The sequence below is a fragment of the Delphinus delphis genome, chromosome 5 (genome assembly GCF_949987515.2).
Source record: "Delphinus delphis chromosome 5, mDelDel1.2, whole genome shotgun sequence".
In the NCBI taxonomy this organism is placed as follows: domain Eukaryota; kingdom Metazoa; phylum Chordata; class Mammalia; order Artiodactyla; family Delphinidae; genus Delphinus; species Delphinus delphis.
The window spans coordinates 66,416,779-66,432,752 of NC_082687.1; the positions used below are offsets into that span (position 1 = coordinate 66,416,779).

The 15,974-nt window shown below is 44.5% G+C and overlaps 1 protein-coding gene across 3 annotated transcripts in view; it reads left to right on the forward strand.

Annotated features, from left to right (window-relative positions):
• Window positions 1–15,974, forward strand: part of LNX1 (ligand of numb-protein X 1) — a 152,646-nt gene that overhangs the window by 34,871 nt on the left and 101,801 nt on the right. The window contains exon 1 of one of the 3 annotated variants that reach the window (XM_060012523.1): window positions 12,097–12,116. The exons of 1 other annotated variant lie outside the window; for it this stretch is intronic. Coding sequence is in view for 1 of the 2 variants with exons in the window: in XM_060012522.1 (XP_059868505.1) it covers window positions 12,347–12,438 (92 nt within the window). In the remaining variant the exon portion in view is untranslated. Of the gene's footprint in view, window positions 1–12,096; window positions 12,117–12,346; window positions 12,439–15,974 lie in introns of those variants that run through there. One more of the 3 variants, XM_060012522.1, reaches the window with a different exon arrangement.

Sequence of the window (15,974 nt, forward strand, 5' to 3'; positions counted from 1 at the left end):
AGTGGCGAGAGTGGACATCCTTGTCTTGTTCCTGATCTTAGAGGAAATGCTTTCAAGTTTTCACCATTGAGAATGATGTTTGCTGTGGGTTTGTCATATATGGCCTTTATTATGTTGAGGTAGGGTCCCTCTATGCCCACTTTCTGGAGAGTTTTTATCAGAAATGGGTGTTGAATTTTGTCAAAAGTTTTTCTGCATCTATTGAGTTGAACATATGGTTTTTATTTTTCAATTTGTTACTGTGGTGTATCACATTGATTGATTTGCGTATATTGAAGAATCCTTGCATCCCTGGGATAAATCCCACTTGATCATGGTGTATGATCATTTTAATGCGTTGTTGGATTCTGTTTGCTAGTATTTTGTTGAGGATTTTTGCATCTATAGTATCAGTGATTTTGGTCTGTAATTTTCTTTTTTTGTAGTACATTTGTCTGGTTTTGGTACCTCACAGAATTAGTTTGGGAGTGTTCCTTCCTCTGCAATCTTTTGGAAGAGTTTGAGAAGGATGGGTGTTAGCTCTCCTCTAAACGTTTGATGGACTTCACCTGTGAAGCTATCTGGTCCTGGACTTTTGTTTGTTGGAAGATTTTTAATCACACTTTCAATTTCATTACTTGTGTTTGGTCTGTTCATATTTTCTATTTCTTCTTGGTTCAGTCTTGGAAAGTTATACCCTTCGAAGAATTTGCCCATTTCTTCCAGGTTGTTCATTTTATAGGCATAGAGTTGCTTCTAGTAGTCTCTTAGGATGCTTTGTATTTCTACTGTGTCTGTTGAAACTTCTCCTTTTTCATTTCTAATTTTATTGATTTGAGTCCTCTCCCTCTTTTTCTTGATGATTCTGGCTAATGGTTTATCTTCTCAAAGAACCAGCTTTTACTTTTATTGACTTTGCTATTGTTTTCTTTGTTTCTATTTCATTTATTTCTGCTCTGATCTTTATTATTTCTTTCCTTCTGCTAACTTTAGGTTTTGTTTGTTCTTCTTTCTCTAGTTCCTTTAAGTGTAAGGTTAGATTGTTTATTTGAGATTTTTCTTGTTTCTTGAGGTAGGATTGTATAGCTGTAAACTTCCCTCTTAGAACTGCTTTTGCTGTATCCCATAGGTTTTGGATTGTCATCTTTTCATTATCATTTGTCTCTAGGTATTTTTTTATTTCCTCTTTGATTTCTTCAGTGATCTCTTGGTTATTTAGTAACATTATTTAGCCTCCATGTGTTTGTGTTTTTTACGTTTTTTTCCCTGTAATTGATTTCTAATCTCATAGCGTTGTGGTCAGAAAAGATACTTGACATGATTTCAATTTTCTTAAGTTTACCGAGGCTTGACTTGTGACCCAAGATGTGATCTATCCTCGAGAATGTTCCGTGCACACTTGAGAAGAAAGTATAATCTGCTGTTTTTGGATGGAATGTCCTATAAATATCAATTAAATCTATCTGGTCTATTGTGTCATTTAAAGCTTGTCTTTCCTTATTAATTTTCTGTTTGGATGATCTGTCCATTGGTGTAAGTGAGCTGTGAAAGTCCCCCAGTAGTATTGTGTTACTGTCGATTTCCTCTTTTATAGCTGTTAGCAGTTGCCTTATGTACTGAGGTGCTCCTATGTTGGGTGCATATATATTTATAATTGTTATATCTCCTTCTTGGGTTGATCCCTTGATCATTATGTAGTGTCTTTCTTTGTCTCTTGTAACATTCTTTATTTTAAAGTCTATTTTATCTGATATGAGTATTGCTACTCCAGCTTTCTTTTGATTACCATTTGCATGGAATATCTTTTTCCATCCCCTCACTTTCAGTCTGAATGTGTCCCTAGGTCTGAAGTGCGTCTCTTGTAGACAGCATATATATGGGTCTTGTTTTTGTATCCATTCAGCGAGCCTCTGTCATTTGTTTGGAGCATTTAATCCATTCACATTTAAGGTAAGTATCGATATATATGTTCCTATTACCCTTTTCTTAATTGTTTTGGGTTTGTTTCTGTAGGTCCTTTTCTTCTCTTGTGTTTCCCACTTAGAGAAGTTCCTTTAGCATTTGTTGTACAGCTGGTTTGGTGGTGCTGAATTCTCTTAGCTTTTGCTTGTCTGCAAAGCTTTTGATTTCTCCATCGAATCTGAATGAGATCCTTGCTGGGTAGGGTAATCTTGGTTGTACGTTCTTCCCTTTCATCTCTTTAAGTATATCATGCCACTCCCTTCTGGCTTGTAGAGTTTCTGCTGAGAAATCAGCTGTTAACCTTATGGGAGTTCCCTTGTATGTTGTCATTTTTCCCTTGCTGCTTTCAATAATTTTTCTTTGTCTTTAATTTTTGCCAGTTTGATTACTATGTGTCTCGGTGTGTTTCTCCTTGGGTTTATCCTGTATGGGACTCTCTGCACTTCCTGGACTTGTGTGGCTATTTCCTTTGCCATGTTAGGGAACTTTTCAAGTATAATCTCTTCAAATATTTTCTCGGGTCCTTTCTCTGTCTCTTCTCCTTCTGGGACTCCTATAATGCAAATATTGTTGTGTTTAATGCTGTCCCAGAGGTCTTTTAGGCTGTCTTCATTTCTGTTCATTCTTTTTTCTTTATTCTGTGCCACAGCAGTGAATTCCACCATTCTGTCTTCCAGGTCACTTATCCGTTCTTCTGCCTCAGTTCTTCTGCTATTGATTACTTCTAGTGTATTTTTCATTTCAGTTTTTGTGTTGTTCATCTCTGTTTGTTTGTTCTTTAATTCTTCTAGATCTTTGTTAAACATTTCTTGCATCTTCTCAATCTTTGCCGCCATTTTTTTCCCAAAGTCCTGGATCATCTTCACTATCATTATTCTGAATTCTTTTTCTGGAAGGTTTCCTATCTCCACTTCATTTAGTTTTTTTTCTGGGGTTTTATCTTGTTCCTTCATCTGGTACATACCCCTCTGCCTTTTCATCTTGTCTATCTTTCTGTGAATGTGGTTTTTGTTCCACAGGCTGCAGGATTGTAGTTCTTCTTCCTTCTGCTGTCTGCCCTGAGTGGAGGCACTCTTCGTTACGGTGCGCGGGCTTCTTATTTTAGTGACTTCTCTTGCTTTGGAACATGGGCTGTAGGCATGTGGACTTCAGTAGTTGTGGCACATGGGTCAGTAGTTGTGGCTCGTGGGCTCTAGACCCCAGGCTCAATAGTTGTGGTGCACGGGCATAGTTGCTCCATGGTATGTGGGATGCTCCTGGACCAGGGCTCAAACCCATGGCCCCTGCATTGGCAGGTGGATTCTTAACCACTGCACCACCAGGTAAGTCTGCTTATCTTTTTTTTTTTTTTTTTTTTTTTGCAGTACGCGGGCCTCTCACCGTTGTGGCCTCTCCCGTTACGGAGCACAGGCTCCGGACGCACAGGCTCAGCAACCATGGCTCATGGGCCTAGCCACTCCACGGCACGTGGGATCTTCCCGGACCGGGGCAAGAACCCGCGTCCCCTGCATTGGCAGGCAGACTCTCAACCACTGCGCCCCCAGGGAAGCCCTGCTTATCTTTTTATGTAAGGAAAAAATGTCTCCCACTTTGGCCCATGATTATTAGAATTTTCTCTGTATGAGAATTGGCAACATCCAACTGTCCTTTGAGGAGATGTGAGGTATTTTCAACTAAGTTTTTAAAAGGAGAAATTTAGAAACCTTTTGTCCTTCAAGCGATTTGTTCTGCAAATTTTTCAGCCAAGGTACACACACTGGTGGTAGAACACTGGTCTGACCGCTCCTGCTGGTGGCCAACATCACCCACTCCACCTGTCCGCCTCTTACTTCGTCCACTCACATTGTCATGGTCCTGAATGTTCCTCGTGTGGACGGCCCAGGGGCACCCCTGGGTCTTGGGTATAGGAGTTACTCTCTTAGAGCGTTTAAGGTGCTTAATAAAGCGTGAACAATAATACCACAGTTATTTTGTAAGAGGAAATTTGGAAGCTGGTATTTATCTTGGTTCCTGTTGTAACAAGGGCAAGAGGCAGGTGCAGGTGTTTTTTTTAAAGGTCACATTCCTTAAGTCATGAATCTGAGTCTGTCTTTGGGCACACACAGAATCTCTAACATGGAAGTTTGCATCCAAAGCAATGGCCTGGGTGTAATGCTTCACACATGTTTTCCGTATAATTACGTCAGTGCATTCACTCTTCTCCCCTAAGATGTTGCACCACATGCATCTATCTCAGGTTTCTGGGCTGCCTCTGACCCTCTGTGATTGTTGGTGTGTAAACTAGGATGTGGCTCTTCTCTGATTGCCCGGAAGGAAGTGTGGCCAGAGGAGAAGGGGTAAGGGAGTCGATGTGTGACTTTTGCTGCAAGTTTTACCCAGGTAGGAGAGGCATTGTCTGGAGGGGGAGTTGGTCTGGGGTCAGAGGTTAGATGCAGACAGATGCTGATGGGGGACCAGAGCCAAGACTGAGGTCACGCTGGGTAGGGGAAGTGAGGAGATGAGGAAGAGAAAGGCTCTGGTAGACCTCCCTCCCACCTTCCTGTGTTCCCGATGTTTGCCGTCTATATATTTGTTTTGGGAGGTGTATTCGTTTCCTATTGCTGTTTTAACAAACGATCACAAACTTAGTAGCTTAAAACAGTGCAAGTGTGTTATCTTCCAGTTCCGAGGATTCAAAGTCCAACACGGGTCTCACTAACATCAAGGTGTTGGGAGGTTAGTTCCTTTTGGCTCTAGAGGAGAATCCCTTTCCTTACGGCCTCCAGCTTCCAGAGGCCACCTGCGTTCCTTGGCCTGTGGCCTTTTTCTCCATCTTCAAAGCCAACAGCGTAAAATCTCTCTCTCTCTTCTCCCACCTTTCCCTTCTTTTTCTCTGTCTCTCTCCTCTCCTTCCATCACCACATCTCTTTCTATGACTCTAATCCTCCTGCCTTTCTTGTATAAGGACACTGGGATCCAGTCAGTGAATCCACCTGGATAATTCAGGCTCCTTTCCTCATCTCAAGATTTAACTTAGGGCTTCCCTGGTGGCTCAGTGGTTGAGAGTCCGCCTGCCGATGCAGGGGACGTGGGTTCGTGCCCTGGTCTGGGAAGATCCCACGTGCCGCGGAGCGGCTGGACCCGTGAGCCATGGCCGCTGAGCCTGCACGTCCGGAGCCTGTGCTCCGCGGCGGGAGAGGCCACAGCAGTGAGAGGCCCGTGTACCGCTAAAAAAAAAAAAAAAGATTTAACTTAGTCACATCTGCAAATCCCTTTTGCCATGTGAGGTGACATATTCACATGTTCTGAGGATGAGTAGGTGGACATCTTTTGGGGGGGATGGTGGTCATTATTCTGCCCACTGCTGGAGTTTTGCAGGGGGGAAGGGTAGAGAGGAGAGAGACAAGGAAAGAAATAGGAGCACTCTCTGGAGAGAAAGTGGAAACACAGCAGTCCTTCCTCAGCCCCTGATCAAGAACTGATTTGGGGCCAAGAATATCCCTAAAAATTGGGATAAGATAGCACCTGGATCTGGGAGCAAGGCCGGAGCAGAAGTGGTGCAGGGGAAGGGCTGGGAAGAGGCGGGAGGCGGGGTGTGCTCTGGGGTGCAGAAGAGAGATGACACAAGTGCACCTCAGCTGCCCAGAGTGGGAATTTTGTTCCCCTGCCCACGCAGGCCGTGTGACCCACACACCTCAAGGAAGCCTGGGGAAAAGACCTGCTGAACACTCAACTGATAACGAGATGCACATGTGAAAGACAAGAGTGAGGAAAGAACCCAAAGCTAGTTGAAATCATCTCTCTGAGCTGCGGCCTCAGAGTCCTTCACAGGCCCCCTCAGCACCCTCGACGATGAGGAAACTCTCATGGGGGAGGTGTTGGGCCCCATGCTTGCTGTGAGTCTCTCCACACTTGGGCTTCCTGAGTAGGTTGAAACCAACATTTCCAAAAATATGTTATATTTGGGCTTCCCTGGTGACGCAGTGGCTGAGAGTCCGCCTGCCGATGCAGGGGACGCGGGTTCGTGCCCCGGTCCGGGAAGATCCCACGTGCCGCGGAGCGGCTGGGCCCGTGAGCCATGGCCGCTGAGCCTGCGCATCCGGAGCCTGTGCTCCGCAACGGGAGAGGCCACACACACCAGTGAGAGGGCCATGTACTGCAAATATATATATGTTATATTTGTTAGTCATCAAATGCTTAATATACACTTCCTTCCCTCAGGCTTCCTGAGCATTAGCCAGGATTCAGAATTTGGAACTAATCCAGAGCCTGACTCTAGAGCCCTCTTGGGCCTTGGGCCTGTGACTGGGCGGGTAGACTACCTCTTCCTCCCTCTTGGGCCTTGGGCCTGTGACTGGGCGGGTAGACTACCTCTTCCTCCCCTTAGAAGAGAGGTTAGATTAAGTAGTTACTTAATACAAAAGTAATTAAGTAGTTACTTAGTTACCTCTGGAGTCCCTTAAACTAGGAAAACTCAGAGGTTACCAGAAGGCAAGCGTTTGCCTTACGTTCCTGTATGACGCCTCCAGGCTGGTGGCTGCTTGTGTGTGAGTGTGGTCATATGTTTGTACTAGAAGACAGATTTATTTATCACTTTTGCATTCTTGGTTTCAGTATTTAAAATGTAATGAGTTAAAAAAAATATTCTTTCGGACTTCCCTGGTGGTCTGGTGGTTAAGATTCTGGGCTTCCACTGAAGGGGACATGGGTTTGATCCCCGATCAGAGAATTAAGGTCCCGCATGCAATGTGGCGCAGCTTAAAAAAAAAAAAAAAAAATTCTTTGGCTGATGGCGCTTTGATGAATATAAACTAGGCAGGCTGAGAATCGACCTAGAATGGAGAACTTCACTGTAATTCTGGCTGAGAACCACTGGGAGACCGATGTGGACCCACACACGCCCTCCCAGGGGGTCCTAGAGAGCTAAGGGTTCAGGGCTTCATGAGAAACTCCGCATGTAGGTTTCTCCACCTGTACAATGGGTATTTATGTCAGTTGGCTCCTTGGATACTAAGCTCTTGCAGAAATGAATCACATTTAGAATGTTTCCATTGTCCCTTTAGAAAAGAACATGTGTTCGAGAACTGTTTTCCCAAGGTCTCTGTTCATGGCCTGTCCATAGGATCACGCTAATGATAACAGTAGACTTGAGCCAGGGATGCTGGCTGTGTTTCTGCAGAATTCATGTCATTTGTAAACATTGTTATCCTACTACTTCAGACCCTGGGTTGAATGTAAATCCTGAAGTCAAACGTGTAGGACCAACTGTGAGTGTGCATGCCTAGTTGGACCAGCAATGACGTGGACAACTATCTCTGACTTCCGACTAGAGGGTTCTTCTGTGGAAGTAGATCTGAGCGTGTGAGCTAATGTTTGGAATTTTCTGGATAATTCTGTTGACTTCTGCCCTCTTAGATGCTAGCAGACTCCTGTCACATGAGTCTACTCTAAAGAATGCCCACGAGGGCGATGGGCTTGTTGAGTCAAATGGCAGCCTCCCCAACCAAGGGACGTTGGCAGTGGACATGGTGAGGGCACAGTAGAGGGTTAATTCAATGCATCTCTCTTGACCCAGACCAGCAGTGAGAGGGCACGTGGAGGCGAAGCTTTTCCTTCCTTGATCCTGAGTGCGAGTTATCTTAGCCTCAAGGCTACAGCTTTATGCAATATCATCATCTGCATATATAATATTTATCAAGGATCCACAACAGGGCAGGCCCAGAATGAAAGAAAAATCTATATAAGCCATGATTTCTGCCTCTGAGAAAATGACCTTTGAAAGGTAAAAGAGAGAATTTGAAAACACATACACATTGAATTTTTTCATGGGACAAGTCACGTTGCTCTAGAGTTTCTGTCTCATGGAAGATAATAAAAATGGGAGATAGTGAAGTTGACCCTCCTTCAGCATTTACTGGCATGAATAAAGAGCTCATTGTTCAGTGTTTTGAAAACATCCCTGAATGAAAACGTGATGCATTAGCACACCTGACTGAAGGTTCTCTAGAGGTTATTTTCTTGATTAACTTTAAGCCCAATGTCCTGGAACTTTCTTCCCCAAAGGCCTACCCTGGAACCTCTCCTGACCTTTTCTTCTATCAGGGGCCCTTTTCTGGAGTGTGTTCCATAAACACAGGCTCAGCTAGCTGCCTACAGGGCAGGGAAGATTTTACTGCCAGAGTGAAGGTCTGGGGAGTATTACCCTACGGAAAGGTGGGCAGGTGACAAGTCATGTTGGCCATTTCAGCCTGGGTCAACATCTCCACCCTAACTGTGTTTGACATACATCCTTCATGTGACTTTCTAACCGTGAACTCAATCTTCTCCTGGCCCTACCTGGCTGAGGTCTGCTCTTTTAGCTCTCCTGGGCACAAAAGAGATGGGGCAATGCCTTTGCGTTACTTTCTGAGAGAACCATTGAGTGCCCATCAGATTATGCTCCAAGCAATTCTTTAAAGAAACCACAGGCTCCTGGGCACTTATTTCCAGAAATCTTCCTTACCTTTTTCCTTTCTTCCTGGACATTTTATTATCCGTCCATATACATGCTCAGTCTCTGCCATCACTCTCATAAAGTATGAAGTCCTTTTTTGCTAATTTGCCTCTGATCAAGAAAGATTGGTCCAAAAAATGGTCTCTTTAACTGAGTTGAATTCTCTTTCATTCAACAAATATTTATTGAGCATCTACTGCATTCTAGGCACTGTGGTGAGGACACAATAGAGAACAGGACCAGTAGAACTCCTGCCCTAAACGAATTCCCTGTCTAGTGAAGAGAAAAGAGACAGGAAAACAGGAGGTGATTGGTGATGGGTGATGTCTGAGCTGACATTTAAGGATAAATAGGACTCAGGCAGGCAGAGCCTGGGTGCATTGATTAGGGTTAGGACTGTTTACTAGCAAGGAAGCTACACAGCAATCCATGAGCATTTGAAGGTAGGATTTTATTTGCAAAAGATTGTATTAGGTAGGATTATATCTGATGGCAGGTAATAAAAAATTCAGGTTATATTGCTCTAACTGTGTAAAAGTTTTCTTGTTCTCATTTAACACAAAGTCAGGGGCTAGGAAGCCCACAACTAGTATGATGTTGCCATGATGCCGTCAGGAATCCAGGCTCCTGATTTTCGATTAGCATTCATCCTCAAGTTTGTCACCTCATGACCGCAAGATGGCTGTTCAAAATCTGTCATCACATCCAAGTTCCATGCGGAAAGAACCAGGCAGGAAGGGCAAAATGCAATGTACAAACTGAGACTCCCTCCTTTAAAGAGCTTTCTGGGATGCCTAACCCAGTCATTTCTTCTTATACCTCATTGGCTAGTATCATGTTACATGGCTGCCTATCTATAGGAGAGGCGAAGTGCATCACCACCACGAACAAAACCTGGGTGCTGTTCAAAGGAAGAAGAGTAGGGCTTCCCTGGTGGCGCAGTGGTTGAGAGTCCGCCTGCCGATGCAGGGGATGCGGGTTCGTGCCCCAGTCCGGGAAGATCACACATGCCGCGGAGCGGCTGGGCCCGTGAGCCATGGTCGTTGGGCCTGCGCGTCCGGAGCCTGTGCTCCGCAACGGGAGAGGCCACGGCAGTGAGAGACCCGCGTACCGCAAAAAAAAAAAAAAAAAAAGGAAGAAGAGGAAATTAGATATTGGATAAGAGACCAGCAGTTTCTGCAAGAGCGACAGAAGCAAAAACAAAAAACAATAACTTCATTTTTATATTGCATCATATATCCATTACTGCATCTTATCCTATGGAAATACAAGGAGGTGAAAGGCAGACATCCTTCTTTTTTCACAAAGACTTGGAGAAGCAATCTGACCTTACCAAGGTTATCAGAAATACAATCCAATACACTCTGAAGCCCACAGTATGTGTTATATATGAAATTGTTTATGAGTTATGCTCTATACAGTAGATCTTGGACATTCAAGAAGAGTATGTCCCAGGACTCTGAAACTCTATATTCAAGAAAAGACTGTAACATGCCACATCCCTAATAGAGCAGCAGGAAAGAAAGGTCAGGACCAGAATAGCAAAGCCTCTTGAAAATAGATGCTGAGCTAGCTGCCAGCTAGGCTTATCCACTATTACTAGTGGCTGTTAATAACAGCATTTATAACAATAGCTAACACTCATTGAGTCCTTTGTTCTTACAGGCATTATTTCATTCCACCTTCGTAACAACACTGTGAGTTAAGCATACTATCATTGTCTTTCCTCTACAGAGGAGGATATGGAAGTTCAGAGAGGTTAAGCAACATGCCCAGTGTCACACAGCTCATTCGTGGCAGAGCTAAGGTTCAGATTCAAGCCTGTTTGACTACAGCATCTAAATTCCAAACCTAATTTCCTTTTTACGGCTCTTCACTGGATCTGACTCACTCTTGCATACCAGACAAAGAGAATGGAATTCAAATTAGGACCTCAAAAAATTATAAATTAATAGATGCCATGCTTTCTCAAGGTTGCTTATCTTCAGATCTAAAGTGTCGGAGTTAAATCTGTACATTCTCAGGGTCTACCATAGTTAACTCTTTCAGCCCTGCCTTGGGTGAATGCAGATCTCTGATGCCAAATTCCCTCTGACTACACTGTTTATTGCACGTGGTCTCATCCCGGAGATTTTTGTCTGGTCTTCTTCCTGTGAAGTGGAGTTTGCTGTAATTGCTTGGTTGTCATTAATGTAACTATCCCTTTGAGCCATTTCTTTTTTTTTTTTTAATCTTTATTGGACTATAACTGCTTTACAATGGTGCATTACTTTCTGCTTTATAACAAAGTGACTCAGTTATACATACATATATGTTCCCATATCTCTTCCCTCTTGCGTCTCCCTCCCTCCCACCCTCCCTATCCCACCCCTCTAGGTGGTCACAAAGCACCGAGCTGATCTCCCTGTGCTATGCGGCTGCTTCCCATTAGCTACCTATCTTACGTTTGGTAGTGTATATATGTCCATGCCACTGTCTCACTTTGTCACAACTTACCCTTCCCCCTCCCCATATCCTCAAGTCCATTCTCTAGTAGGTCTGTGTCTTTATGCCCGTCTTACCCCAGGTTCTTCATGACATTTTCTTTTTTCTTAGATTCCATATATATGTGTTAGCATACGGTATTTGTCTTTCTCTTTCTGACGTACTTCACTCTGTATGACAGACTCTAGGTCCATCCACCTCACTACAACTAACTCAGTTTCGTTTCTTTTTATGGCTGAGTAATATTCCATTGTATATATGTGCCACATCTTCTTTATCCATTCATCCCTTTGAGCCATTTCTATTAAGGTTTAGGCCTTCAGTTAGCAAAATGGATTTTAATGTTCGTAAATATAATATGAGCTAGAAGGAGAGGAGTCTGGGGCTTCTGTGGCATTCCAGAGCTTAGGCATGCAAAGTAGCCCGAGTGTTAAGATAGACAGTACAGTCTAGAATCACAGATCTCAGTGCTGGAAGAGATGTTATGGCCCAGCCTCTACAGAACCAGGTAGGTAAGGCATTATTAGCTGTATTTCAAAGAGGAGACGACTGAAGCTCAGAGCTTCAGTGAAATGCCCAGAATCCGACAGCTAGTACCAGAGCCTAATTCAGTTATTCAGGGGTTATGCAGGATGAATGGAGTGACTTGTTCTTACAGATCAGGAGCCTATATACACTGTTTGGACAGAACTTTTTGTCTGTCTGTCAAGGCTCTTTATTAGTCTCAGAGAGAATGACAGCGCCTATTCTGACATAGGGACAGTTTGCAGCTTAACAAGGAAACCATCACTTCTCTCGCCTCTGACAGTGTAGTCAGGACAGCACCAGGTAAAATACCTTAAATGCATATTCTAAATATACGTGTATAAGTGGAGTTGGTTCACTTTAACATTCCTGTGTCACAGTATCCAAAGATTGACATTGAGCTCAGAGCTCCAGGCTGTGTTCTAGAAATGCTGATTTCATCCAGTGTCTTCCTCCAACAAGCTGGAGGACAGCTTCTGAGTATCTGCTTATTCACACGGTGGGCTCTGAATAAGCCATGTTCACGCCCTCTTCCAACACAGATTAGCTTCCCGCCCATCTGCTCCCAGCCAGTGATGTAGATGTACCAGCTGCTTCCCAAGAACCAGTCGGCATCCTGTAGGAGGGGCAGGTCCCTTTCCCAGGTCCCTTTCCCTGCTGCCTGCTCTCAGCCTCAGCCCTCTCGCCAACCACGGTGGGTCCCTCCGTTCTCACTTCTCCCCATCCGAGAATCAGAGCACACAAACCTCCTATGAGCCCATGATTTAGCAACACAGCTCCAGCTCAGGGCTCTAAGTCTGATTCTCTATGATCTACTGATTGTGGGAACATGGCAAGGGTTGTTTAAAGGGACTGGGCTGGGCTGGGCCCCTGCAGCTGACAGACAGAAGGCGGCTGGGGAAAAAGCTGCCCTCTAATCGGAAAATGAAGGCGCTTCTGTTGCTGGTCCTGCCTTGGCTCAGCCCTGCCAACTACACTGACAATGTGGGCAACCTACACTTCCTGTACTCAGAACTGTGAGTCCCCCTCTCACCGTGCCTGCCTGTGTTTGTGTATTGGGTATGGTCGGGGGTGGGACCTGAGTCCGTTTCTTGGCTGGTATGTCGGTTTAGAGGAATAAATTCCACATGCACTGGATGCACTTGGACGAAACACACTGCCGGCAGTTTAAAGCAACGTGCTTAGCTGTCTGTGACTTAACAAAAAAACCACCATCTTATTGATGCAGTGCTTTCCCAACAAGGCGTTTTTTTCCCTGCTTCTGTGCCAACACTGCTTTCTCTTTTTTGGTACTCTGCTTTTTCTCAATAGATGTGTCTTCTCTTCCTTCCATAAATAGAACCAAAGAACAGAGGCTGAATGCACAGATGTGCAGTCTCTATCAGGCATTTCTAGTTATGAGCAGATAGCATCCTTTTTTGAGACAGTCGGTCTCCATACCTGCAAACACAAAGAGTATCAGTACAGGGGCAAGATAGCCCTATAGGTAAAAAAAACCTCTACATCCATTTTGTTTTTATTTTTGATAATTTTTATACATGGGAAAGCAGAAAGAATGCTGCAGTGAACACCCACATTCATGTCACCTAGATTTAATGATTAACATTTTGTCACTTTTGCCTCATTTGTTTTATTTTTTTTACAGAAGTGGTTTGGAGTAGATTGCAGTCATCATAACATTTTACCTCTAAATATTTCATTATGCATCTCTAAAAAAGAAAGACGTTTTCCACCATGACCTATGTCCATTTTGTAAGGGGAAATGACTCATGTCTCCAACCTTTAGAGTGATATGTTTCTGGTTCTTTTTTGTTAATAAGCTTTGAAAGAGGATTGCAGACTGATGTGAACAGCTTCTAGCAATCAGGTGAAAGGTGCTGCTGTGTGTGCCTCAGTGTTTGCAGAACTTACAAAAATGTAGTTCTCCTTACTCACCAGAGCGGTAAAAATAGCAAGAGTTGGCTTATGTATAAATCAGAGTCAGTGGGCAAATGAAGAGGACTCTATAAACAGAGTCCAAAGAGCCCAGACTAGAAAAGCTTGACTGGCCAGATTTAATCCCCACATGTTTAGATATAACCAGTGCCTCTGTTATAGTTAGACAGACTAACCAATTTGCCCAGCACAGTAGATGCTCAATAAATGCTCCATAAGTAGAGAAAAGAATGAATGACCTGGGTCTTTGGAGGCACGTCATTCATTTTGAGGACTCTTCATTTCAGGATTTCCTGGTCCTACCTTATTGGAATGTTACCCCAGTCCACCTTGGATAAGAAGGTTCAAAGAGAAAGTACCTAGCTTAAGCCTGAATAGTGAGCATCTCCGGGGTGATGATGACATTGTGGAAGCTTTTCTAGAAAAATATGCAATGGCAGAATTAACTGGGATGGTGAAAAGGCCCTTTCCTCTCTCTTGATGGATGCCGAAGGTACTTATGAAATCTAGTGCCCAAAAGCATTCCTCCCCACCCTTGTCACCGGCACCCCTCCACCTCCACCCCCAGCCCCCATCTGCTATCCTTGTTAGTTGCTGTATTCGTTTCCTAGGGCTGCTGTAACAAATTACATACACAAAACAACACAAATTTATTCTCTCACAGTTCTGGAGGCTAGAAGTTTGAAATCAAGGTGTCAATAGGGCCACACCCTGTGAAGGTGGTAGGGGAGAATCCTTCCTTGCCTCTTCCAGCTTCTGGTGGCTCCCGGCATTCCTTGGCTTGTGGCTGCATCCCTCCAGTCTCTGCCTCCGTCTTCACATGGCCTTCCACTGTGTGTGCTCTCTAATTCTACATCTTCTTCTCTTCTTATAAGGACACTTGTCACTGGAGTTAGGGCCCACCTGGATAATCCAGGATGATCTCATCTTGAGAGCCTTAGCTTAATTGCATCTGTAAGACTCTTTATCCAAGTAGGGTCACATTCACAGGTTCTGGGTGGCATATCTTTTGGGGGCCACCATCCAACCCACGACAGGTGCTAATGAGGAGCCTTTCCATTGAGTTACTTTCTGTTTTATAGCCTAATTAAAGGAAGGCTCTTCATACTGGCTTACCGTTTTCTTTTCTGCACACACATGAATCAAAAGCAACTTCTGTGTTGAATAGCTGAGCGAACGCAAGCTGCCCATTCTTTCTGAAATGTGAAGCAATCCAGGAAGCGTGACGCCAGAAAAGTGCAAAGACCATGTTCCCATACTGATTTGACAGAACTTTCTTGGAAGCGTCCAGTTGCTAGGGATGCTTTATAAGAGAATCCTGTGCAGCTGTTACCTGATGCTGCTGGTGATCATGAACTAATTGGTGAATTAATGACACATTGCAGGTACTGTGGCAGGTGCTGGAAGGAATACGGGCAATAAAAAATTAGTCACACTACCCACCCTCTAGGAGCCGAGGATCTGATTGAGAAGACAACATTTATGCAGATAAGAAATATAAACAATGATCCAAGGCATAAGAAGATAAGTCTTTTAAACAGTAGGGCAGGTAACCGGTTGAGAGGAGGTGGAGATTGTGCATTTCGGTGAAATTGATCAGGGAAAGCTTGGGGAGAAGTTGGGGGTTTGAGTCGGATCTTGAAGTAATTAGGGAGGAATTAGGCAGAGTCAGAACTGGAGGGAGAAAGCAGTTTCAGGCAGGGTCAGTTGCACTGGTAAAAAGGGCTAGGAGTTGGCTAACCCTTTGGTTGGTCAGCAAAGGTTTGGAAAACAACTGAGAGCCGTGCGTGGTACCGTGGGTCTGCTCAGCATTCTCAGAGCGGGGGCCATCGGGTGATGAGGTGCTACCATAGGCCGCTGGGATCTCGAAGGTGGAGGGGACTCATTGGGAAGCGTGAGAAGCCAGGCTTCCCCCTGCCACCCTCGTCTGAGCTTTGGCATCCGGTGAGGCTGGCCCTGTGTCCCGAACTTCCAGCCGCAGAGCTCCTCCTGGATTTTCCTTTCTCTCTGATGCTAAGGCTCTCTCAGGCTGAGTCCTGTTCCCTCAGGGCCCCACTGGAAAACTGGAGCTAATCCAGTAAACGGATTCAAACTTAAGAGGTGGCACCTAGAGGTCTCAAACTCAAATGCCTACAGGAACCAGGCAGGAGTTACCTGAACATGGGATTCATTCGGGTATAAGACCAGAGGAAGAGGTGAGGCCTCTGAACAACTGCTGAGAAAATACATATATATATATATAATGTCTGAAGGTATTTAAACCCAAAATAAAACAAAAACACCATGTCCAATCCAGCAGATCGCTTCTGCCCGGTTTGGCCTTGAGGGCCAAGAGTTTATGACCCTGGACAGCTGCTTCTTTAAACATTTCCGTGGACACCTGTTGCCATGACCCAGAGGAGAGTGAATTCCATGGAAGGAGCCTAAAACCAGAATATTTGGTGTAAAGGAGTCCCAGTCAGACTTTAGGGGACAGGGAGTCTAGGACTACTCCCGGGGTCTACAAAAAACATGCCATAAGGATCAAGGGCAATGCTTTCTTCTACAAGCCCTCACCCGCCGGACTCCCACAAACTCTTTTTGAACTTCCTAGACCCCCAAGCAAATTTATGAAATA